Source organism: Pongo abelii, chromosome 2 (assembly GCF_028885655.2).
Source record: "Pongo abelii isolate AG06213 chromosome 2, NHGRI_mPonAbe1-v2.0_pri, whole genome shotgun sequence".
NCBI lineage: Eukaryota > Metazoa > Chordata > Mammalia > Primates > Hominidae > Pongo > Pongo abelii.
The window spans coordinates 66,530,822-66,556,349 of NC_085928.1; the positions used below are offsets into that span (position 1 = coordinate 66,530,822).

At 42.1% G+C, this 25,528-nt stretch overlaps 1 protein-coding gene across 1 annotated transcript in view; it reads right to left on the bottom strand.

Moving 5' to 3' along the window:
- Positions 1 to 16,515: 16,515 nt before the first annotated feature.
- SYN2 (synapsin II) overlaps positions 16,516 to 25,528 on the bottom strand; it is a 190,715-nt gene continuing 181,702 nt past the window's right edge. The window contains exons 12-13 of the mRNA XM_024244683.3: positions 22,578 to 22,821; positions 16,516 to 19,696 (exon numbers count right to left, since the gene is read on the bottom strand). Of these exons, the coding sequence (XP_024100451.3) occupies positions 19,561 to 19,696; positions 22,578 to 22,821 (380 nt within the window). The 3' untranslated portion in view covers positions 16,516 to 19,560. The remainder of the gene's footprint in view (positions 19,697 to 22,577; positions 22,822 to 25,528) is intronic.

Consider the following 25,528-nt stretch of genomic DNA (forward strand, 5'->3'; position numbering starts at 1 on the left):
GGAATCTCAAGCATAGATGAGCACACAAAAAAGAATAACAAACATTTGAGAAAAATCAACAGCATGATATGGAAGCCTCAGACTCAGCAAAGAGATTAGTTCCTGAGCTAACGGAAGAGTGTGAAGTAATACCTTTCCATTAAGATGTCAACACAAGTTCACACTTTCATGTACCCTATCTGTTGCAAATATAGAGAAATGACTGTAAAATGTAAAAAGCAAAACCCCAAAAGGTCCTTATATCTATACTCAGCTGAGTTTTGACAAGTGTGCCAAAATAATTCAATGGAAAAAGAATAGTGCTTTCAATAAATCATTCTGGGACAACTGAATAATCACACGCAAAGAATGAGATTCAATCCTTACCTCGCACCATATACAACAATGAACCCAAAATAGATCAAAGACCTAATTTTAAGAAGTAAAATTATAAAACTCTTTCTCATTCTCAAGAGGAATGAAACAGGCCTGGTGTGGTGGCTCACGCCTGTAATCCCAGCACTTTGGGAGGCTGAGGCTGGAGGATTGCTTGAGACCAGGAGTTCAAGACCAGCCTGGGTAACATAGCGAAACCCTGTCTGTATAAAAAATAAAATAAAATAAAATTAGCTGGGTATGGTGGTGCACACCTGTGGTCCCAGCTGCTCAGGAGGCTGAGGTGGGAGGATCACTTGGGCCTGGGAGGTAAAGGTTGCAGTGAGCTGTGATCGCACCACTGCAGTCCAATCTGGGCAACAGAGTGAGATCCTGTCTCAAAAAAAACAAAAGAAGGAATGAAACAGTGGTTACCACAGGTAGAGGTGGGAGAGAGGAAATGAGGAGATAGAGGTCAAAAGATACAAAATAGTGGACATGTAGAATGAACAAGCCTAGAGATCTGATGTACAACATGAGGAATAAAGTTAATAAAATTGTATTGCATTATGAATTTTGTTAAATAAGTAGATTTTAGCTGTTCTTGTCACAAAAAACAGTAACAATATGAGATGATAGATATGTTAATCTGCTTCACAACCATCTTATTTTCTCTATATACCCTGTAGCATCATGTTATAAACCTCAAATATACACAATGCAATTTATTTTTTTAAAAACAGGTGAATTTAGCAAGATTGCTAGATATCAGGACAACAAACAAAAACATCAACTTGATTTCTACATGCCAGAAATAAACAAAACAATATACATTTTTAAATGATAGTATTTACAATAGAAAAAAATTAAATATCCAATAAAAAAATCTAGCAAAAGATGTAGAAGATCTCTGCACAGAAAACTACAAACATTACTTAAATTAATTTAAAAAGACTCAAATAAATGGTATAGGCCATATTCATGGACTCAGCTCAATATTGCAAAAATGCCAATTCTTCCCAAATTGATCTTTAGATTAAATGCAATCCTAATCAAGAATGACAAGCTGGTGAATAGCAAAGATAATCCTGACAAAGACAAATGTTGAAGGGCAAAACTATTTGATAACAAGGCTTATTATAAAGCTACAATAATTCAGGCAACATGGTATGTAGATATAGAATATATAGAACACAATAGAGGTAGAACTCAATAGAACATAATACAGAGTTCAGAAACAGACTGCCAGATTTTGATGACAAAGTTGTCACTGTAATTTCATAAGTAATAAATAGTCTTTTCAGTTAATGGTGCTGGATCAGTTTGATATCTATAATGAAGAATAAATAAATCCCAACTCCTACCTCCCACCAAACACACCAATCAATTCTAGATGATTTGTAGATCTCAATATGAAAGGAAAAGTAATAACACTTTTAGAAGATAACATAGGGAAATAAGTAACAATTTCTTGAACAGTAACAGAAAGCTGTAACAATGAAGGAAAAGATAGACAATTAGGACTTAATTAAGAACTTCTGTTCATCAGCAAAGAAGAAAACAAGAAGCTAAAGAATTGTAAAAGAAGATACAAAGTAGTCCTTCTTGGCAGGCAATATGAATGTCTACACAGAAACCCCCCAAATTTCTAAACAGATAGCTAATAAGAGAATTCAGTGAGGTTCCTGAAGAGAAGATCAACATTAAAAAAAAATCAAGAGCATTCCTATGCACCAATAATATATCAATTAGAAAATAAAAGGATCCCTATCCTAATAATGAAAACTATAAGCTATGTAGGAATAAATCTAAGAAAACCCATGTAAGATAATTGTGTGAAGATAATTTTAAAAGCATCATTAAGCCAGGCATGGTGGCCAGTGCCTGCAGTCTCAACTACTTGGGAGGCTGAAGTGGGAGGATCACTTGAACCCAGGAGTTTGAGTCCAGCCTGGGCAACATAACAAGTCCCCGTCTCTTAAAAAAGGGGGCGGGGTGGGGGGAAGCATCATTGAATAACATAAAAGAAGTCCTAAATAAATTGAGAGATATATTACATTTATGGACCAAAAAACTAAGTATTATGAAAATGGCAATTCTCCCTCAAATTAATATATACATTTAATACAGTTACAATAAAAACTCTAAAATTCTTTTGGAGGGGCTGAGAGCCAAGAATCACAGAGATAATTTTGAAGGTGAACTTGGTGAGGGACTTTCCCAGTCAGATATGACGATGTATTATATAACTATTGTGAGAGAGTACAGTATTTGTGTGAGGAGAGATGACTAGATTAATGGAACAAATCTGAGAAGCCAGAAACAGACCCAAGCAATGATGTATGACAAAAATACCCCCGCAGGTCACTGAGGCAAAAAGAGACTCTTCCAGAAGCTATGTGGAGATCACTGGTGGTCCACATAGGAAGAAATGAAACTGTATTCCCTTTTCACAAGCACAATGATCAATTCCAGGTACATTAGAGCCCTAAATAGTAGCGGCAAATTTCTAGAAGAAAGTATCTTTATGACCTTGCGGTAAGAAAGTCTTCTTCAAACAAAACAAAAAATATATAAACCATAGAGAAAAATATTAATACTTTGAGTACATTAACATTTAAAACTTTTGTGCTTCCTGTTTTCTAGGGACAAAAGGAAATATCCTTAACCAGATAATAGGTATCTACTGTATTTAGTAATAGTTTATAGTTCAGTATGACAAGCATTTCCCAAAAGTTAGAAGGAAAACAAGAATCCTTCCTAATGTAGTTTTCAACATTTTGCTGGAGGTTCCAGCCAATGAAAATTCAAGACAAGGAAAGATTTCAGGTATAAATATTGAAAGAAAAACACAATATTTACAAATTATGTAATTGTCTATCTAGAAAAATCCAAGAAACTCAAGTGAAAAATTATTACAATTTTCTAATTTCCAATCAATTACAAAATTAAATGGAAAAAGTTCTCTTAGCAATAGCACCACCAACAAACCTAAGTAGGAACAAATCATTAAGAAATTAGCAAATCAGTTGGGTGTGGTGGCTCACACCTGTAATCCCAGCACTTTGGAAGGCTGAGGCAGGAGGATCATGAGGTCAGGAATTCGAGACCAGCCTGGACAACATGGGGAAACCCCCGTCTCTACTAAAAATACAAAAATTAGCCGGGCATGGTGGCACATGCCTGTAGTCCCAGCTACTCGGGAGGCTGAGGCAGGAGAATCACTTGAACTTGGGAGGCAGAGACTGCAGTGAGTGGAGATCACACCATTACACTCCAGCCTGGGCAACAGAGCGAGACTCCGTCTTGGTGGGAGGGGGTTGAAATTAGCAAATCTTAGGCCTGGAGCAGTGGCTCACACCTGTAATCCCAGCACTCTGGGAGGCCTAGGTGAGTGGATCATCTGAGGTCAGGAGTTCAAGAACAGCCTGGCTAACATGGTGAAACTCAGTCTCCACTAAAAATACAAAAAGTAGCTGGGCATGGTTGCTGGCGCCTGTAATCCCAGTTACTCAGGAGGCTGAGGCAGGAGAATCGCTTGAACCCAGGAAGCGGAGGTTGCAGTGAACCAAGATTGTGCCATGGCACCTCAGCAACAGAGTGAGACTGTCTCAAAAAAAAAAAAAAAAAAAAAAAAAGAAAAAAAGAAAGAAAAAAAAGAAATTAGCCAATCTTATATTAAATAAATCATCAAATGTTATTTAAGGAATGAAAGAAGACCCAAATATATTAATAGTTCATCAGCAAATATTTGTTGAGCACCTATTAAGTCTCAGGCACTGTCCTAGGTTTTGGGGCTATTTATAGTGATAAACAAAACAGACAAAGGTATTCATTGCTGATAAAGAGAGGCAGACAGTAAACAAAATAAATAAGTAATATACAAAGTGTGTTAGATGGAGACAAGTGCTGTGGAGAAAAATAAAGCCAGGAGGGGAAGAGTGAGTGCTGGAATGGATGCAGTTTGAAATAGGTGGTTAGGGAAGGCCTTGTCTAGGAGGACAATGTATGCTACACAATGGGAATTCTTATATTGCAGAGAGGTCAATTCTCCTGGCAGATAAGTATGTAAATTAATGTCTTCTTAATCAAAAGGCTTTTATTAAAGGAACTTGACAACTTAGTCCTAAGCTTTATATGGAAGAGAAAATGTGCATGAGAAAATAATCCACAACTTTGAAAAGGAAGAAAATTTTCCTAACACAATCAAAACATATCCTAAAGTTATAGTAATTAAAACTGTGATACTGCTCTACAAATAGAAAAACGGGCTAATGAGATAAAACAAAAAGCAAACAGAAATGTAGCAGGCCAAATAAGTGGTGAGAAAATATCTAATTTCCTGCTTCTTAAATTCTCTAATTACTTGTTTTCCCACCAATTCCACTGGATTTTCCCAAATAGAGTTTTATCTCTGTTTCAATTCTTAGGCATCTAGTGGCTTTCTCTTGCCTAACAGCATTGACTAACCCCTCCGATATCACATTCAATGATAACGGTAATTGTGGTCACCCTTGTCCGATATCTGATTTTAGTTTAGCCTTTAGTGTTCTCACTAAATAAGATACTGGTCTAGGGGCTAAGATATATCTATACATGATATATAAAACATATGTACATAAATTCATGTGAAGGAAATAACATGGTAATTTTTGTATTGTATTATTTTAAGAAAGTATCAATTGATTCCTATTTTATTCAGTGTTTCTATCAGGAACGGGTTTTTATTTTGTCAGATGCTTAGATCTATTAATATGATGAAATACATCAACAGATTTCCTAATATTGAAGGATTCTTGCATTCTAGAATGAGTCTTGCTTGATCATGTTGTTTGCTTAATATGCTACTGGTCATTTTATTTAAAAATTTTGCATTCATAAAGTAAAATTGGTCTGAAGTTTTTTTGTTGACAAATTATATATTTTTTGTAAATTGTATTTTCCTAGAACATCAAGTCTAAGTGTGGTCCTAGGATCCCCTCTTCCCGAGATCCTAAGGGGTTAAGATTAAATTTATTTTCATAATAATGTTGAGTTGTTACTTCTTTCACTCAGATTCCTTCACAAATATACAGGGGCAGCTGGGCGCGGTAGCTCACACCTGTAATCTCAACACTTTGGGAGATCGAGGCAGGCAGATCGCTTGCACCCAGTAGTTCAAGACGAGCTCAGCCAACATGGTGAAACCCTGTCTCTACTAAAAATACAAAAATTGGCTGGGCATGGTGGCATGTGCCTGTGGTGCCAGCTACTTGGGAGGCTGAGGCATGAGAATCGCTTCAGCCTGGGAGGTGGAGGTTGCAGTGAGCCAAGATGGCACCACTGCACTCCAGCCTGGGCAACAGAGCGAGACTCTCTCAAAAAAGAAAAAAAGACTACAAGGGAGTGATCCTGCGGTATGTGAGACATCACAGCAAATCAAATGCAGAAGCAGGTGAGAATCCAACTGTCTCCTGTTAAGCCAGACATTCAAGAGATCTTCATAAGTAAATAAGCCACTCCTCTCTGCATGTTTTTGTTTAGGAAAATCTAATTATTTTTCATAAAATTGTTATTTATGTCAACATGTAATGAATTTATTATCTAACATGGTAAATACTAGCAGATATAATCCACATACATGAAAGCTCTTTTGAGTCTCCAGTAATGTTCAAGAGCCCAAAAAGCTTGAGAGCCACTATCCTCCCAAATTATTTACTGTATGTAGGTTTTAAAATGTATTTGTACAGAGTCGTGGTTTTTAAAATTGGTTCTCTTTTGATAATGACTTTCCCCTTGACATTTCTTATTTGGTATGTTTGGGCTTTCTGCCTCTTAAAAAACTAAGTTGGCTATTGAATTGTTTATTTTTGTTAACTTTTTCAACAAACAAGTTTTTGATTTATTGTCAGTTTTAAAATTTCATTAATTTCTGCTTTTATCCTTATCAATTTTTTTATTTATCCCATTTATGTTATTTCCCTACTTTTTAGTTGCACATTTAATTCATTTACGTTAGTATTTCTTAACATAGATATTTAATACTATTAATTTCCTTTGAGCAGTGTTTACCCGAGAGTCTGACGTGTCTGTTTTCAATATTGGAATTTTCTAGGAATTCTGCAATATCATTTAGCATTTCTCCTTTGATCCCAGAGATCTTTGATTATATACTTTTAATATAATAAATAACATGGGCTCATTGTTCTTTTTATCCTTCTGTGCCTCTTATGCAATATAAAATTTGAAAAAATAGCATTTGAAGGCATGAAGTTTTACTGTTTATCTGAAGGTACCTTGCAAGCCTCATGCACAGCTCCATGCCAAGTTTGTGATAGGTGGGTTTGGGCTAGATGCCTTCTGAAATTCCTTCCAGTTCTATGATTCCGTTATTCTAAATATACATGCAAATTAGAAAAAAAAATTAATGGTTGTTTCTCTCTTAGGAAAGATTTTACAGCTCTCAGAGGAAACACACGTCTTCACTCCGTGCCTTGCACCTGGACTGACTGCAGGGCAGATTGGAGTGACTTCAGCCAATTGGGTAGAAAACTTCTTAAAGGACGTGAGTTTGGGATACAGCAGAGGTGGCAAAAGTGAGGGAGACTGAATACAGTTCTGGCTGTCAGCAACCAGAGCCCCCTGCTTTCAGGGCCATCACCTGGTGTCCCTTCATCTCCCTCGAGGCACATTACATTGTATTCTACTGGGGGCAGAAGTCATACACTGCTGACATCCAGCGAGAGTAACTGTGCAGCAAGGAGCGCAAATGACTCGATTCATACATTGACAACGTGAAACCACCTAGACGAGCACCTTGCTGCTGCCCATTAAATACAAACCATCTATATTCGGAACAGCGCTACACTTTCAGCATAATTCAGAGGAAGCAAAGTGGTCTTCTGTTGATGTGTTTGTTTCACGGTTCAGTTTGATCAGCAGGATTCTGTGTTGTGAGGGTCTGTAGAGGTTTTCTCAGGAGTACTCTTCTTTTCTGTGCTTAGCTCTAACATGCCCGCTCCCATCAGGCACCTTTGGTGTTTTACCCACGGGCTGGTACATGTGTATAAAAAACGATTTTAGTTGTTTTGTTTTTTCCTAAGTTGGCTCCAGCAGCCACACCCTTACTCACAATAGACTGTAAAGTCTTATACTTCCTTTCATATTGTATTTAAATACAAACTGTTTTTGAATGAATCACTTTCTTTCATGTAGGGTTGTGCCTTCCTCTCTACCCCTCTATCTCACAGTCCTGGGGTCTTGGGGGCTTGTTGGAAGGCAATAATACCTAACTCAATAATACCTAACCTAGGTTAAGGGGTTCCTTTAGCTCTACCTGTGCTTACACCAACAGGCTCTGGAAAACCACTAGCAGGAATTACGTTTTCCCGTTAGGTTCATCCATGATTATCTGTCCTACAGTACTTTTCCTCAGTTCATTTGGATGTGGAACCTGGCATGAGGAATCTTTCATCCCACATTGCCATTCAAATGCTTATTCACTTCTAAGCTCTCTTTTCTTTCCTTTTAAAAATTTCAACTTTTATTTTAGATACAGGGGGTACATGTCCAGGTTTGTTATGTGGGCATACTGCGTGATACTAAAGTTTGTATGAATCCTATCACTTAGGTAGTGGGCATAGTACCTGATGGGTACTTTTTCAATCCATGCCCCACTTCCTCACTCCCCTGTCTAGTAGCCCACAGTGTTTATTGTTCCCATATTTATGTCCATGTGTGCTCAGTGTTTAGATCCCACTTATAAGTGAGTACATGTGGTATTTGGTTTTCTGTTCCTGTGTTCATTCACCGAGGATAATGGCCTCCAACTTTATCCATGATGCTGCAAAAGACATGATTTCATTCTTTTTTATGGCTGCATAATATTCCATGGTGTATATGCTCCGCATTTTCTTTATCCAATCCACTAATGATGGGCACCTTGACTGGTTCCATGTCTTTGCTATTGCAAATAGCACAGCAATGAACATGCAATAGCATGTGTCTTTTTAGTAGAATGATTTATAGTCCTTTGGGTATATATCCAGTAATGGGATTGCTGGGTTGAATGGTAGTTCTGTTGTAAATTCTCTGGGAATTCTCCAAACTGCTTTCCACAGTGGCTGAACTAATTTACATTCCCACCAACAATGTAAAAGCATTCCCTTTATTCTGCAGCCTCACCAGCATCTGTTATTTCTTGACTCTCTAATAACAGCCATTCTGGCTGGTGTGAGATGGTATCTTACTGTGATTTCTAAACTCCTTTTTTCATGCAAGGAACAATACAAGTATTTTGTGATCCTAGATAATCTCATCTGTTGAAATCTTGGGACTTCATGGTAGAAGAGAGACCTAGAAGGGGTGCTGGTGACTATAAAATGGCAACATATGAAACAAATTCTTTTTTTTGACGGAGTCTCTCTCTGTCGCTCAGGCTGGAGTGCAATGGTGCAATCTCAGCTCACTGCAACCTCCCCCTCCTGGGTTCAAGCAATTCTCCTGCCTCAGCCTCCCGAGTAGCTGGAATTACAGGCACCAACCACCACGCCCTGCTAATTTTTGTATTTTTAGTATAGACAGGGTTTCACCATGTTGGCCAGGCTGGTCTTGAACTTCTGACCTCAGGTGATCCACCCGCCTCAGCCTCCCAAAGTGCTGGGATTACTGACGTGAGCCACTGCACCCAGCCTTGAAACACATCCTTAATATTCTCTACTCTTAGTCTTTGTAACCTTTCATAAGCTTGATCCTGTCACTTAGGGTAAATGTTTTAATTAAAATGATAGCTCAAGCAGCCAGCAGCCCTGAGGCTTGAAGCAATTGTAGGGAATAAAGATACTGCCAAGGAGCCCAATCCCATTTTCCAAGGTGCTCTCTGTGGAACTCCTCCTGCCTGCCTTCACCGGGCTGGAGGCAGTGGGCTCTGATCCAGAGGCTGACACGGAGCCTCTCCTCTCTTTGCTGGGAACTTAGGCATGCATGGCACGTGCTCCTATCTGTTCAGAGTTCCTACCCTGTGCATCCCAGGTGAGCCTGAGCAGTGATTTCTCCATTATGGTAATGGCTATAATGCAACCTTAGCTCAGATTCAGCTAGGCAGGAAGTCCGAAAGGTTCCATTTAAAGACAGCCTGGGTAAAAAATCATCAGAGATGTAGACTGAGTAGGAGCTTTGGAGTAGTCCAGCAATAAATTGTTTGTGAGAGACTCAGCTTCCCATTCAAGGGATGCAAGGATCAGGTGTGGTAGAGGGACCACAAACCCAGTGGTGTGCCTGACCTGTTGCCCCAATTTAACCAGAATAAATTCACTACAACCTGCATTTCATGTTAAGTTTCCATGTAAAAAGATTTATTTTTTTTAAATAGTGTTTAATTACAAAAAATAGACCTGTAATCCCAGCACTTTGGGAGGCTGAGGCGGACAGATCATGAGGTCAAGAGATTGAGACCATCCTGGCCAACATGGTAAAACCCCATCTCTACTAAAAATACAAAAATTAGCTGAGCATGGTGGCGTGTGCCTGTAGACTCAGCTACTCGGGAGGCTGAGACAGGAGAATCACTTGAACCCAGGAGGCAGAGGGTGCAGTGAGCCAAGATCGCCCCACTGCACTCCAGTCTGGCGACAGAGCAAGGGTCCATCTCAAAAAATAAAATAAAATAAGTTTTAAAACTACTGGGCTAAAAATAATATTTATGGTTTATAGATTTCCTGGAATGAATGGATTCCCCTGCCTTGCAAGATTTACTCTCCATATGTCTTGAGAACCCAAAATCTTTAATGGGTCTCCAGGTTCTGAAAGAATTGCTTCAGCAATGACCATTACTTTAGAAAGACGATTTTGGTGTTTGTATTTGTCTCTAGATTCTAATGAAATTAATGACAGCTTAGCACTTTGGAAGCAGAATCTGGCTTTATAGAATACTTTAGTTTTTGCCTTCTGCTCAATCTATTTAGCCCCTAAGAAGTTATAATAAATTATGGTCTTTGACTTCTTTAAAATACATTTTTTTGTTTTTGGTAGAGACAGGGTCTTGCTATGTTGCCCAGGCTGGCCTCAAATTCTGGGCCTCAAGGGATCCTCCTGCTTCAACCTACCAAAGGTGCTGGGACTACAGGTGTGAGCCAGTGCACCCAGGTAGTTCTTTGATTTCTTTAAGTCAGGCAGTATTGGGTTCCAAAAAGCCTGTGCCGTCCCACGCTCATTATGGTAGCAATGGGACCCTAATCCCTTGTACTTTTGTGGTCAGAGAAAGCTTCACAGGTGAAACTTGAGAGTGGGGGCTTAAAAGGTGGGAAATTTGGACAAGCTCTTAGAAGAGAAAGAAAGAACACATCTCTAACCTCATGAGCAGAGGCAAGTAGGCAGGAAAGTACAAGTTACATATGGGAAATAGTGAGTAGATCACTAGTCTGGAGAAGAGAATTGATACAGTAGGCAGCTAAGACCATACATTTGGTTTTGTTTGCAGATGCCTTGACAATAAGCTATAGATTGGCTTTTAGGTTCTAGGCAGCAGGAGCTATTCTGGGTATGCGAGTTAAGAGATGTGCCATGATGAAAGTGTCTTTAGGCTTTATCTGGCCTAACTTTTTGGAAAGAATTGGGGATGCAGATCTGGGAGCAGTAAGAACATCATGAGGATACAGTTAACGGATGTAAACAAAAGCAATATTTGCTTTTGAAAATAACAGCATCAAAGGGTCTGCAGTAATGACTCAGTTTACAAGAAGTTAGAAATGCAGGTTTTGGGATTTTTGGGATTTTGTTTGTTTTAAAATACTCTCATGTCCATTCCTATTACATTTTAGTTACCCCCCTAAAAGTTCAGTAGGTCTTATAAAAAAAAACAAACAAAAAAACAAACAAACAAAAATCACTGCTGGGCTATGCTATCATTCCATAGGCAGATATTCTTCTGTGGCCGCTCTTTATGTAGTTTTATTGTTAAAGGATTTATAGCCACATTTTCAGATATAATCAGGAAAGCCTACTGGTTTCCACATCACTAAACAGTTTTTTGACAGGAAGGCTTATTTTCAAGTAGGGTGCTTGACAGAACCTTATCAATTATTAGACGCAACCTCGTCTTCCAATAATACTGTAAATCAGTTCATAGGCTGTGACTTTTCTGGGAGAAATCAAACTCTAAGGTTTAAAAAGATAGTCTAGGAAGCCCAAGAAGAATGTAACAAACTAATACGAAAGATTTTAAAGTCAAAGAAACACCATTTCCTCTTCCTAGTACAGACTTTACACCTCTTTCCATACTACCCTCATTCACTTGAATGTCTCCTTTAATTTTCAACCATCTTCCTGCAGTGTTGCAACAGCTAGTTTAAAAATTAGTTTTTTGACTCACTCACTCTAGGCAAAACTCCAGGAAGGGCCTATTCTTAATACATTTTTTGTTGATATGTATCAGTCAGCTGCGCTATGAAAACAACTCCAAAATGCCAATTTCTTACAATGTAAACACGTATTTATCGCTCACGTTAAGATGCCAGCAGCTGCAACTGCCTGCAGTTCTGTTGTGCTTGTCTCCATTCTGAGACTCAGTTTAACCATTTTGAGGTCAATGGGAGAACCAAATGAGTTGGCGTTCATGGAGTAAATTCTGTTGGTTTCCATGCCATTGGCCAAAGCAGGTTCTATAACTAAGCCCAGTCTTTGGGACAGAGAGGCAGGTCACTTGGCAATGGGTGGGGAGGTATCATCCACTTATAAGAAAGGAGGACAGTGAGGAATTAGGAACAATAATACAACTACTCGCAATCTTTCCTGTTGATGACATCCTTTCGTTCAACAAGTTTTAAGGCTTATCTACTAATGGTCTATTGACTAAATGTAAAATAAATTTAAAAAAAGAAATAAGAAATCTAGTCTCTCTAGATATAGTTATGCCCTTTGAAACGGCAGTCTTAGGGAAAACGATCCTGTTGGGTATATGCTCAGTAGATCCATTAAATTAGTTTAATGGCCAAAATCCAGTTTCAGAAGCCTAAAAATCAGGCCTAGAATCTTGATAAATCTCTGAGTTACTTCCTCATCTTGAGACCAGCTGTGGACCCATTTCCTCACCTTAGAATGGTAAAGTGGATCCCAACAGAACAAACTTGGAAATGAAACTATGAAATCATTAAACCATTCAAAGGAGAGAAACTGAGGTTTAGAGTTTAGTCATTTGCCAAGGTCACACAGCTAGCAAGTGATAGAACTGGTACTGAAACTAACCCAAAGCCTTTACACTTAACTAGTCCATATGCTGCCTTCCTGGTAAATTGAGGCTAGACTCTAGAGGGCCTTAAATACCAAGTTAAGGAGTTTAGGTTTCACTCCTTAAGCCTGGGGATCCCCTGCAAGATTGTGACCAGGAGAATGATGCGATCAGAGATTTTAAAAGTGTACCTGGCAGAAATAAGCAAGGGAATGAAGCCAGGGAGCCCAGTTAGCAGGCTATCACAATAAGAGGTGTGAATAAAGGCCCCAATCCAGAATAATAGCTATGGGGATAGAATAAAGGAATAGTTCTTAAGAAGAAATAATCTACTGGCCTTGTCTACTAATCTTAAATTGAAATGTACCACTGCTTTGATGTGAAATATGCAAACCAAACTGTCTTTAGAGCCCAAGGGAAACTCCAAAGGTAAATGAGCATCCCAAATTCATTTTAGTCCATTCCCTACAACACTCAGGTCCCAGGGGTGGTTTGAGGTCTTCAGGGTATATACAGGTTAGGATCTGCTGAGCCCCTCTGGGCCTAGTCTTGCAATTTTCTGTCATTACCAGTGAGTTCCAGAGGGGATCCAAGAAGTCTAAACCTGTGTTGTCCCTTCACTAATCCAATAGAGAGCTAATCTCCCTTCCCCAGGACCGAATCTAAAACAAGTAGGGTTAGGCGGTTGCTGAACTTAACCTGATCCACCCAGATGGCTGTAGCTTTCTGCTTTCTGCTGTGAACTGCCTGGAGGAGTTAGCTGAAGGGTGGAGATTCTTATCAGAAGAGATGTATGTGGATATGGAGGTGGCTGAAAATGACCAAGGGGTGGGGTTCCCTGGGGAGCATTCATTTACACATGAGGTGGGGCCAGGTAACAGCTCTCCTCCCCTCTCAGGTTATCTCTGGTGTTCCCTCTTCCCCTTTCTGGAAGGTTATCTCCTCGATAAAGGTAGCAGGTTGGGGAGTAGGGCCCATGAAACAAGAGTCCTGAAAATACAGACCAGTGGGCAAGCACAAGTATGTGTGTCTAACTGTATTAATATCCAAGCAAGATAGAAAGCAAGTTCTCAGAGTAATTGGGTGTTGAATAAGAGGTGGATAAATCAGAGAGAATGACTAGTTGCATTATTTTTCTACATGTTTACAATCAACAGGCTTAAAGTCCAAGGAAACTTGTACCACAGGAGGAGAAGTACCACTCAAGCATGAGCCCACAGTTCAGACACTCAGAAGTCACTTACGATGAGGGATAGCTTCATGGGGCTATTGTGAGAATTCCACAAAATGACAGATGAATCAGTGTTTGTAAACTGAAAGTGCCTTTAAACTGCAAGGTGCTACATAAACTGTAAAATACAAATGTAAGGAATAATGTTATGATTATTTGAGGAGAAAACATTATTCTGAGTGTAGCCTGTAACCTGCAAATTAGACAGTAATAAATTATTTTCCACAAACAAAAGAATTTGCCTGTTGGAATGCAACTTCTCTTTCAAACCTGGTAACCTTGATGGGTCTATACATTTATTTCACAGAGAAACTACTCAAAAAAGGATCTGAGACCCCTTTCTGGGATTAATTTACTTCAGAACTAGTTTGTAAGCCACAGAACATTATCTCATTAACTTATAGTCACATTGCATTTTGGACCATATATATTATCTAGCTTAATCACTAGATTTGACTCCAAAAGAATTAAAATTTTTTATATCAAAATTTACTCCCTAAAGCAACGATTCTTAATCTTTTATGTGTGTTGAGGGCCTGCCAAAATGCACAATACACAGAATAGTATGCATGAGAATACCTGGATTCCAGGTAAAGAATTCGTGATCTTCTAAGAGTTACAGGAATTCAAATAATGTACTACAGATCTGAAGGCAATTATGTTCTGAACATAAGCAGGAGCCTTGCAGGAATAAATAATCTCCCAAAGGAATTGCTTTGAAGGAAACCATACCACCGTAGGAATGATGGTATGGTCTCGGTGTTTAAAAAAGCAACCATTGTGGTCACCTGGGGTTTGTGTTATTTCTGTAGCTGCAGTTTTTACTGTGTGCGCATGTGCATATGTATGTATGTATGTGTTTGCTGTGTGTTTACTGCTATTGGAATGCCTTGGCGCAGCACAGGCCTCCCCAGGTGTCCACCCTCAACTCAGTTTAGCTAATACAACTAAAAGGAGCCATAGCCCTAGGAAAAGACATTGGATGGGCTGAAATTGCCCTAGAGGCTCCCCTGGTTGCAGGAGCAGAACGGCATGTTTGGCATTTGTTTGGCTGCTCCTGGAGGAGTCCTGAGGAAAGGGGGTTTGGGACTTACTCATACAGGTTTTCTATGTGACAGAGAGGGTTTCTTGTGATCTCACATGCTAACCACTGTTAGGAACAGACTCTCTCAGCTTGTTTAATTCTTAAGACAACCTTCTTGGAAAGGTAGCATTGTTCTCATTTTACAGGTGAGAAAATTTGAGACACAGAAAAGTTAAACTACATAATCAATTAGCCAATAACTAGCAGAGCCTGGATTTAAACTCAATTTGATTCCAAAACCCAGGCTCTTTCCACTAGCCAACACTATCTCCTCCCTTTGCCTCCTGGCCTCTGTGAAATGATTCCATGTCTCTCCCTCCCTGGAGGGCCCCCGAATATGAAACCCATTTAATTTATTTCAGGAAAGGCAATGTTCCCAATGGCCCACCAGACACTTAGGGTTGAGACTCATTTGTCTCTATTACTAGCTCCCTTTGTGACCTTGGCAAACTCCTTAAGTTGCCTGGGCCTTGATGCAACTAGATGCAACTTCCAGCTGTAAAACTCAGTGACTGAATTCTGCGCACCCAGCCCAGTCCCAGCAGGTGGCGTGCCTCCTGTCCTGTGGGCTGTGCACAGCTCACCTCCAGGGCGCGGTCTTCTCTGAGCACCTGAGCTAGAAGCTTGCCCCACTGCGACAGCATATGCTGCTTGTGGTCCATTTTACACTTGCCTGGCTCATCTTATTCATTCTCCTTCCATATCTTACCTGAACTCATCTGCATTCCTCATATATTTTATTTAACTCCTACCCAGTATTCCAATTTATGAATAAACCATAATATGCTTTAATTCCCCATGAGAGGTGGTTATTTCCATTCTTTGCACAAACAGTTCTGCGACCAATATTCTTTTACTTGGTTTCTTATGTACATGTGCAAGAGACTCTCTGGAGTAAATGTTCAGAAATGGAATTGCTGAGTCATAGGGTTTATGCATGATTGCCAAATTGTTCCCTGAAATGGCAGTACCAACAGGCACCCCCATTAGCAACGTGTAAGACTTCCTTCTGCTTCTCATATCCTCACCAATACCTATCAAGCTTTTTTTTCCAAACTAACATTTTGACTGTATTTGACTTAATGCATTACATTTTCTTCTTTATATTTATACATCTTCCCTACTGGGCTATAAACTTTGTGAGGGCCGAATCCTTGCTTACCTCATTTTTATATTCCTCTCATAAAATTTATAGAGCTAAGTAAAATAAGGGGTTGTGAACAAATCAGTAAAATACAGAATTAATTAATCTTGGCCCAAGAAGATGAGTTCCATGTGGGCAGGGATGAGGCTTTCTATCTTTACTAATCTGGGGTGAAGACATAGGTAGGGAATCCCCATAAACTGCAGAGGTGGTTGCACAGTGGTCAAAGCTGGCCTACAGACAAGGCTTCAAGATCTGTAGAAGACCGCAACCAACCTTTCAGAGATCTTAGCTGTAGATAATTTTTATCACAGTATTCATTGAATATTTATTGATGGTTGTGAATAGCCAATTTCCCAGTCTCTGGGGCTTTTTTAAGTAGCAAGGCTGTTTCTGAATGGAACTTCCCCACCCCCAGCCCCACCCCATTACTAAGGGCTGGAGAGAATCCATATGTCCTTCAGCCCAGGGTGCTGCCTGACCTATGGTAAATGCCTCTCCTTTTTGTCACCGCAGCATTTCCAGGCTGACTCATTTTCTAAATAAACCAGTTGTGGTTTTTGGTCTGACATCACATGTGGAAGAATGAGTAATTTTTTAAGAACCAGAATTATATTCTATCAGAATAAGAAACATTGTGTATGTTACTCATGGTTTTAGGACAAGGGGTCAACACTAGTCACAGATTTCCTAACTTTCTCCCAGTCCTTCTTTCCCTGGGGCCAGGGGATGGAGAGAGAATGTAAAGAAAAGAGGTGGATATGCTGTAAATTTTTGTGTGCACCTCTTATCACACTAAGTAAAATTTAATACAATTGTCTTGTTGACTCTGCTAAATAAAAGTAATATGGCAAAGTAGCTCAGGCCATGAGTTCTGCTGCTGCACTGCTTAGGTTCAAATCCCAGCTCTACCACTTGCCCAGGTGAGTGACCCTGAGTGAGTTATTGACCTTGATGTGCCTCCACTTCTCATTTATAAAATAATAACAGCACCCACCATATAGGCTTATTATAAGGAATACATAAGTTGATGAGTATTAAGTATTTAGAATAGTGCCTGACTATGGAAGTGTCAGCAAATATTCCTATGAATCCATCACAATGTGTTTATCATAAGTGCTCAAGAAATGTTTTGACTAAATGAATGACTTCTCTTAAAACATATTTGGAATCAGGGATAGAAGCAATGGCTAGTGGCAGACTCTTGGTTTGTGAAGGGGGTCAGAGTATGCCACCTCAAAATATGCCACTTTGGCATATTGTTTATGTTGAGCTGAAGGCAACAGAACAACAGATGCAGGAAAGGTTTTCCGACTTCCCCCTTCCTGTCTGAAGCAGGACTAAAACTTCTTGTGGGAAGGGTGCCTCTCCCCCAGAAGGAAGAAGGGAACAAACATTCTTATCACCAGAGACAGGGAGTTGACATTGAGATGAATCTCTACAGACAAAACCTTACTAAAACTTCTAACCCTTCTCTCCCATTAGTTTCTCCCATATATTTCCTACTTTCCCACAATTTACTGGCTGACTAGCCCAGACCCCTTTGTTTTGTCATATCTTCACAATTTATCATTCTTTGTTTAAAATGGTATACAAGTTTTGGGCTTAACAGCTTGGGTCTTCATTTTCCTTATGAAGATTCCCACGTACGCATAAAAATATTAAATAAAATGTGTATACCTTTGTCCTGTTCATCTGTATTATGTATGCTTAATTTTCAGGCCCAGCCACAGAACATTAAGAGGACATCTGCCTCCCTTACAGCTGGAAACAGAAGGAACTTTAAAGGTCAATTGCCTTGTGCCCAGGTACCCCACGCATTGGTTTTGTTGGTTTGTTCCTTAGTTATGTGTGTTGTGGGAGGAGGGCTCTCACTCCCCAGGTGTCACTCAATGGGAGGTTATACCTCCTGTTTTCTAGTGTAAGAAGAGGGTACGGTGCTCAATCCTTGAACTGTGAAAACAGAGAATGAGTAAGAAAGGAGACCCTGGTTATCGGAGAAATTCATTCACTGACCTTGCAGCATCTACTGCCCATGAAGAGAAGTTAAGATAGTGGCATTTGGAGGAGTGTTATCTTGTTGAGTTAGTAGGATGAGTGTCATATGTAGGAAATTATCTAGATACTTATTAACATTTAGATATTAACATTTTAATATATGGATTTTTTATTGGTGCAGATGTAGTGTTTATCTTCACAGCATCCGTGGTCTTTGGGAAAATATACTTGAGTATCAGGGAGTCATGAAGCAGCCAGAGTGAAATTTCTCAGAGCCCACCCTCAATTGCAGGCCTCTTTAGGATGCCTTCGTTGGGATCTGTGGGAGCCTGGTTGTCAGAGCAGGTTGGTCTAGCCTCACTGGCACCACCATGTGGGCCTCAGCTGAGGAGCCTGATGATAGACCAGGCAAGTGAGTCTAAATTGACTCCTCCGGGAGCAAGGGTTCTGTGCTTATTTGAAAGGTTACAAAGTCCATAATATAGGTAGAAACGCTGAGTTGCTGAAGGAAGGCTAGGTGTCTTGGAGGAGACAGATTCACTGGGGAGGTGTGAGGAGGCCCAGAAGTGGTATGTAAAGGACAGACACATTCTCAAACACTTGCAAACACATGTACACCTGCAGTCACACACACAAACTGACACAAACAGCTTCACACACCTGGATTTTTCACTCCCTACACTCAAGCACACTCACACACACCTCATGGACACTCTCTCAGCCTAAAGGGTGGCCAAGGGGTCAAGACCTCATGGCTGAATCAAATGTTGGTGAATGCTGCTGCTTTTATTACACCAAAGGTCTTAACGTTTATTAGGAGATGAACACAAAGCTTGGCATACTGCTGTCATAGTGGCATGCATTCTCCTCTATAGTGCAGCTCTGGAGTTCAAGGTTACTGCAGATTGCACATAAGAACCACTCTTCAGAGGGGAGAAAAGGGGAAACTGCAGATCCTTGTTCTCCCGAATATCAGCAGACTCAAGGTGCTTCACCACCACAGCAGCCTAAGATCTTGTAAGTTGGGTGGGTGTGCTTTAAACAGTAACATAGGTATGAAATGGGATCCAGGTTGGGGAAAGTTCCTAAAACTTAGGACCAAGAGTACTTTTGGGGAAGTATATACTTCCCAAACAGGTATCACTGAATGGGGGCGGGGCATGCTTAGCACTGCAACTGAGCTAGGTTAAGCTGCCAGGAGTCCACGATTAATCCTGGTTTCACAGGGAAGAATAAGACATGATGGCACTATCACAATAAGGCCACTAAACTCACAGCAACGATGACTTCAGAACGAAGCTCTCATGACTACAGGGAAGCAGCTCTTTCCTCTCTGATGCCAGGTACCCCTTGCTGGGTAGGCACCTGCCCTGAGACTGTCAAATGGTCCTTTCTGGGCTGCACAACATCACTTAGTACAACAGAGCAGAGGAAGCGACCACACACATCAAGGTCATGGGACATCACCACCAAGCTGGCTGACTGTTGTTGGTGAATGTCTTAGATGCCTTTCCCGGTTGGGCCGGGTGCCCCGTGTGTCTGAAGAGCTAATCTGAAAAGAGGCTGGCAAAGGACTTCCTCAAGCTCCGGATGGTCTCCGCTTTGGCTTCATCCTCACTGGCTGAAGACCGGAAGAAGGAGGATTCAGAGAAGCTGAAGGCATTTGTCAGGGACTGCGACTTGCTTGAAGATAAAAACCAGAGAGAATGTGAGAGGGTGGTGTTCCCAGCAAGGCAGGGAAGGACGGTGACGTGAGGATACACAGCTAGAACCCCACTCCCTCCCCGGGGAAACCAAGGTGATGGAGGATAAAGCCAGAAGTGGCCATGCTACCAAGACCCTGGGAGACCCCTACGCTACTTCCTCAACTTTGGTGCTACTAGAATAGAAAGGGTGGGGACAGTGTGGGAACAAGGGAGAAGGGAAAAAATAAAGAAGGGAAAGAGGAGGAAGAGGTGACTCAAAGGCCGCTTCTTTAATTTAATCTAAAATGCCCAAGGGCTAAATTTCAGAGATCCCACCTTGGTAAGAACTAACCTAGGAATCTCACATTACTTTTCTCATGAAAAGAAGTCACAATGGGCCTGTGACACTGGCACTGTCTTCTCTATCAACTGTCAACTGGTGGAGCCAGATCAGAAGACCTGGGCCAAAGTCTCGTTCTGGCACTCACTCCCTCCCAACTGGAGGCAAGCCACGTGCCTCTCTTTGGGTTCTCTTCTGTCAAGTTTGGTAAAATGAAGATCTCTAGGCACTTTTGGCTCTTTCTATTCTGATCTCTTCACTGATTCCAAAATAATATATTGGCTTGGCCCAAAACTCTAATGCTTCAATTTCCCTGTTCTCTTTTTTATTGATTGATTGATTGATTGATTGATTTTTGAGACAGAATCTCTGTCTCAAAGGCTGGAGTGCAGTGGTGCGATCTCGGCTCACTGCAACCTCCGCCTCCCAGGTTCAAGCGATTCTAGTGCCTCAGCCTCCCAAGTAGCTGCGACTACAGACAATCACCACCATGCCCAGCTAATTTTTGTATTTTTAGTAGAGACAGGGTTTCACTTGGCCAGGCTGGTCTTGAACTCCTGACCTCGTGATCCATCTGCCTCTGCCTCCCAAAGTGCTGGGATTACAGGCGTGAGCCACCGCACCCGGCAATTTCTCTGTTCTTAAAATGGATGTAGTAACCACCCTTGTAACCCTCTCCTCAGAGGAGTGCTAATATGAGGTCTATGGGGTTCAGGGTGTCCAGTGGCAAAAGAGATATATATCAGGCCTTTACAAGTTTCTTAGGGAGCTTTCTAACGAGAAAATCCAAACTACACACATTTTAGGGGCCTATTTTCCCCTTGAGAGACTAGTGGTTCACAGAGAAAAACCATGAAGCACAAGGCCATGGGGATGCCCAGCCTGCACTCCAGGACAGGACATGAGGTCTGGCTTCTCCAGCGGCCCAGCTTTTCTCCTTGACTCCCACTCATTCCTGCTGCTTTCTGGCTCCAGAACTCTTCTCCTGGTGTCTTGGGACTCTCAGCCCTCCCTTAAGTGCTGGGTGCAGCTCAGGAGAAACTCCCTTCTACAGAACTGTGAGCAGTCTCCACCTGCAGCGACTGTGAACAGACACCCTGCCTTTCATTATGGCTGGGAATGAGACCCAACACGCTGGCCTCTGGGAGTGGGGGCACTCCTCAGCCCGCACAGGCAGAGTACTGGGGATGAGCCTCCAGCTTGTCATCAGAGACTGGCTCTATTCAACAGCTTCAACCCAGAGGCAGTGACAATCCAAGGATCTGCCCTCACAAGGGGGCTAGAGTTGGCTAGTGAGAAGGCAGGAGGGATTTAAAAAAAGTCAGCAGGCAGGAAACAGCTGGGCTGAAGAGACATTATGTGGCAGGCAAGAGGCAAGAGGTGCCACTGGCCAGAGCTGGGGAGCAAGAGTGGGTGATGCCCCTCCCATCACACGGGACTGGAAGACCCAGAGAAAGTGACCATCTGGACACCTGAGCCCCATAACCTTGGCTCTGCCACTAATTAGAGGAGTAGCTTGGCTTTGAGAAAAAAAAATTTTCTTTGAGCAAAGTTTTCTCATCTGCAATGACTACATGATCTCCTAGTGGCTCATTTAAACTCCAGAATTCTCCAGCCCCCTCTTCTCCCTCCCTGAAGAGTCATTTGTTGTCCGTCACCTCACTCTGAGAAGCAGGGGTGTATCACTACCATCCCCTTACCATCCCCCTAAGGCTACGGCTGTCTGTGCTGAAGGTGGTGACAGAAGTCTGCTGGGGACACTGCACAAGCAATCAGAGGCCTCTGTGGGAGAGAGGGCAGAACTGACCATCGTCCACATCCAGGTGCTGTCCCTCCCAAAGACAGCTCTGCTGCTTGCAGGGGTCTGTGCAGCGGGGCAGTGTGGAGGGGCTTCTAGGGTGACTGCTGGGTGTGGGGGAATCCAAGAGGATGGAGGTCCTCAGCGTCTCTGCCTGGGAACTCCTCTGCTGCCCACACCAGAAACTGACCTCCTTTGGACAGAGCTGAAGGTAAAATGTTGAAATGGATTTAACTACTTCCCTCTTTTCATTCTGGGCAGCCTTACTGATTGCATACTCTGAACTGTGAGTCAGAGGCAGAAAGATTAAAAAAAATTTTTTTACAAAGAAAGAAACACACATAAAGAAAAGGAATGGAAAAAAGAGTGGGAGACAGGGTTTAAAATAAACAAACCAAAACCTTAAGCTAGTACAAGACTAGAGAAGGGACAGTGACTCTGCCATAGTGCCACTTCCCAGGAAGAAAGGGAATGGGGTTGAATTTCTAGCTAAACTTTAGACTTTCACTTCCCTCTTTCCTTCCTTCTCCAGTGAACCCTAACCATTCCTCTAACCAAACACACACACACACACACAAAAACCAAGAAAAAAACAAAAAACAGAAAACAAACAAAAAAATCCCATCACAAAATATCTGTAGGAGGAGACCTGATTGAAGGTGATTTCTAGCAGCTCTGGAGCCCAAGGCCCACAAGGAGGGTGGGAGGAGGGGAGGGAGGAGCTGCTGAGTTGTCTCTTACTTGAGCTGTGGGTGAGGCTGGGGCTTCTGTGGTGGAGCAGCCAGGGGTGGCTGGGCCTCTGCCAGGGAGCTGCTGCTGGAGGGTGCATCTCCGTGGGTGGTGGGGCCGCCCGGCCGCTGAGGAGCCGAGGAGGAGGAAGAGGAGGAGGAAGAGGAGGAAGGTGGCAGTGATGGTCCAGGGGGGAGCCGGCGTGGAGGCAGCACCTTGCCTGGGGGCTGCATTCCTTGGGGTTGCCCAGGGCCCCCTAGGTTCAGTACAAGAAAAACTTCATAATTTAACCATATAAAAATGTTTCCTTATTAGAATCTATGCCTCAAAGGGTGTGGTTAGTTAATTACCAAAAGGATAAGCTCTACTCCAAGAAGCTGGAGTCTCTGAAGGGCCCTAAAGGGGGTCCTTGGTTAGCTATCCTTGTACATAGCCACTAAGTGCTTCTCCTCAGAAACGCAGCGACTCAGCCACAGCAGCAGTCAGCAGGACAAGGAGGAACCATGGACGAGCAGCCCCGTCAGAGGCGCACTCTCTCACAGAGGGCCCTAGAATGCGGGGTCCCTCACCCCTCCTCCCTAGAGGTGTCTCAGGCACAGACCACCCTGCTCCAGGGTTTACTGGGAAGTCTCAAGTTCCACATGGCAGATGCAGGAGAGGGTGGTGGAGAGAGCACTGGATCTCAGACTACCAGTGACTCCCTGAGCAAGTCACCAAACTTCCCTGGGCCTTGGTTTTCCTAAACATAAAACTTTAAAAAGTGTAAGCCCTGGTCTTAGTTGTCTTTTAAGGGGTAGTGTTTCAAAGATAATAGGGTCGAGCAAGTTCTTCAAAAAGTATTCCGTACATTATGATCACCTCGATGGTCACTGACATATGTTGTTTTATGGAGCTGCCCTTGGTCCTGCTCCAAGCCTGCATGGGTCTGATTGCCAGGCCCACCATGCCCCACAAGGGCTTCATTTTAGCATTAACCCATGCCCACAACCAGGAGAAATCCATTCTTCCCAGGCACTGTTTTGCCTCTCAGTAATATCCTCAAGGGGTTCTAGCAGGATGAACCTCTCAGGCATGTGTGGTAGAATTCTCCAGACATCCAAACCCCACTCTCCCCTGGGGATGTTGTGGGTGCCATTTGGCAAATAAAAGCCCCCCTAAAAAGGAAGAGCACACCCTCCTCCCAGCATGAAACACAAAACCATCTGGTGGCCTGGAGAGGAAAAAGGTCCTTCTTCCTCTGGGAGTTGACAGGCATTAAGGTGGTACCAGATTGCCTAGAGTTTGCTGAGGAGGGTCCCAGCACTTAGAAATCAAAAGCCATCCCCATTAGCACCTACTGACTAGTGGAAATGATGCACGACTGCCCTGGGAGGTCCAGTCTCTCAGCCTCAATCCCACAGTCCACATCCATGGGCCTGCTGGAGGGAGTGGACTTACAGAACCTCAGCACCAGCTAGTTGTATTATCACTTAGTTTTTAAGAAACACCAGAACATCTGCGCCCTCTGGAGAGGCAGAACTGTATGTCTATGCCACTGTGCACCCATGACTATCCACTCAGTTCCCCACTACAGGGCACAGAATACCCTTTATCTTCTAACCAAATAATACCAGAGTTAGTTACAGAGAAATAAACACATACATAAATCAATGGAATTCTGCAGGTTTAAGAAGCTCCAAATTCAAATCAAATAACTAGTGAAGATGATAGATTAGCAGATTATTTCACATTAACCAGGTTTTGCCATTTCCAAAGTTTGGCATCATTTGCATTAGCATTTTCCTATAAGGTAATACAGGTTAATAGCTCAGTCTCTTGCGCCAGAAACCTGAGTGCTTTCCCATTTGCGCAGATACTTGGATAGCCAGAAACTTTACAACTTAACACTGAAGACAGATATAACTTTTCCTTTATTGCACATTAAGCTGTACAAGAGTCACAAAAGAGAGGTACTTCAATCACACTTCCAGCATTGGCTGAGGTTCTCCCAGTTGGATCAGTACAAAAAAAGGGGACAACATCAGGAAAGAAATAGGTACAAAACACCTGAATGGCAATCCTATACTGTGACACAGATGTCCCCCAGGCCACAGAGTTGTCTCTAAGCATGCTGCCTGAGGGCACATAACAGTCAGGTTATGCTATCTGCTTGCATTTGGCAGTGGGAGCCCTAACCAATTTCTGCCCCACCTGAAAGACCTTGACTGACACCACCCTGTAGCCTGACTGAATTCAAATGGCAACTTTGCAGTTGTGGCTCACAAATGACACATGAAAAGCACCGGATATACACACTGATAACATGCAGAGAAGCAATACCACCATCAGCTCATCGCTTGGACAAAAATATAAGATAAAATAAAATAATGTATTCCTCCATTCTGGGAAATGTTACTTTATTCTTTTCTATCATTTCATCAGATTGGGAGGTATTTAAGGACCTGATTCTTATGCAACCCATCTGGAAGTGCAAATATGCATATATGTATATATTTACAACAGATCAACTACCATCATCAGCTGAGGGAGGGATTACAGATGACAACATTCACACTCAATGCATTTCTCTGTGGCCTCAGAATTTACCAGCAATCAAAGGAGAAACCAAGGCACAAGCCCCTGGACATGTAACTCTTGTTACATACCACCAACACTAGTTCCTTCTCAGATCTGGGAGTTCAGAACGGTGACATGACAGTATAGAGGTGGAAGGGAATGTAAAAGTAGAGCCAGCAGCATTTCTTCTCAAAGGCAAGCTGCTGGCATGAACTTCCACGGACCATGGTGTTAGAGGCGGCTGCTTGGTGCCCGTTCCCAGCCTGGCCGGGAGATGGCAAGATGAGGCACTGAAGCTGAGGCCTGGTTTAATGAACTGCCTCAGCATCTGCTCAGGTGCTGCTTTTCAGAGGGAAGAGAACAAACTGGTGAGGGTTCCTCAAGAGCCACCACTGTGGAACCTCTGT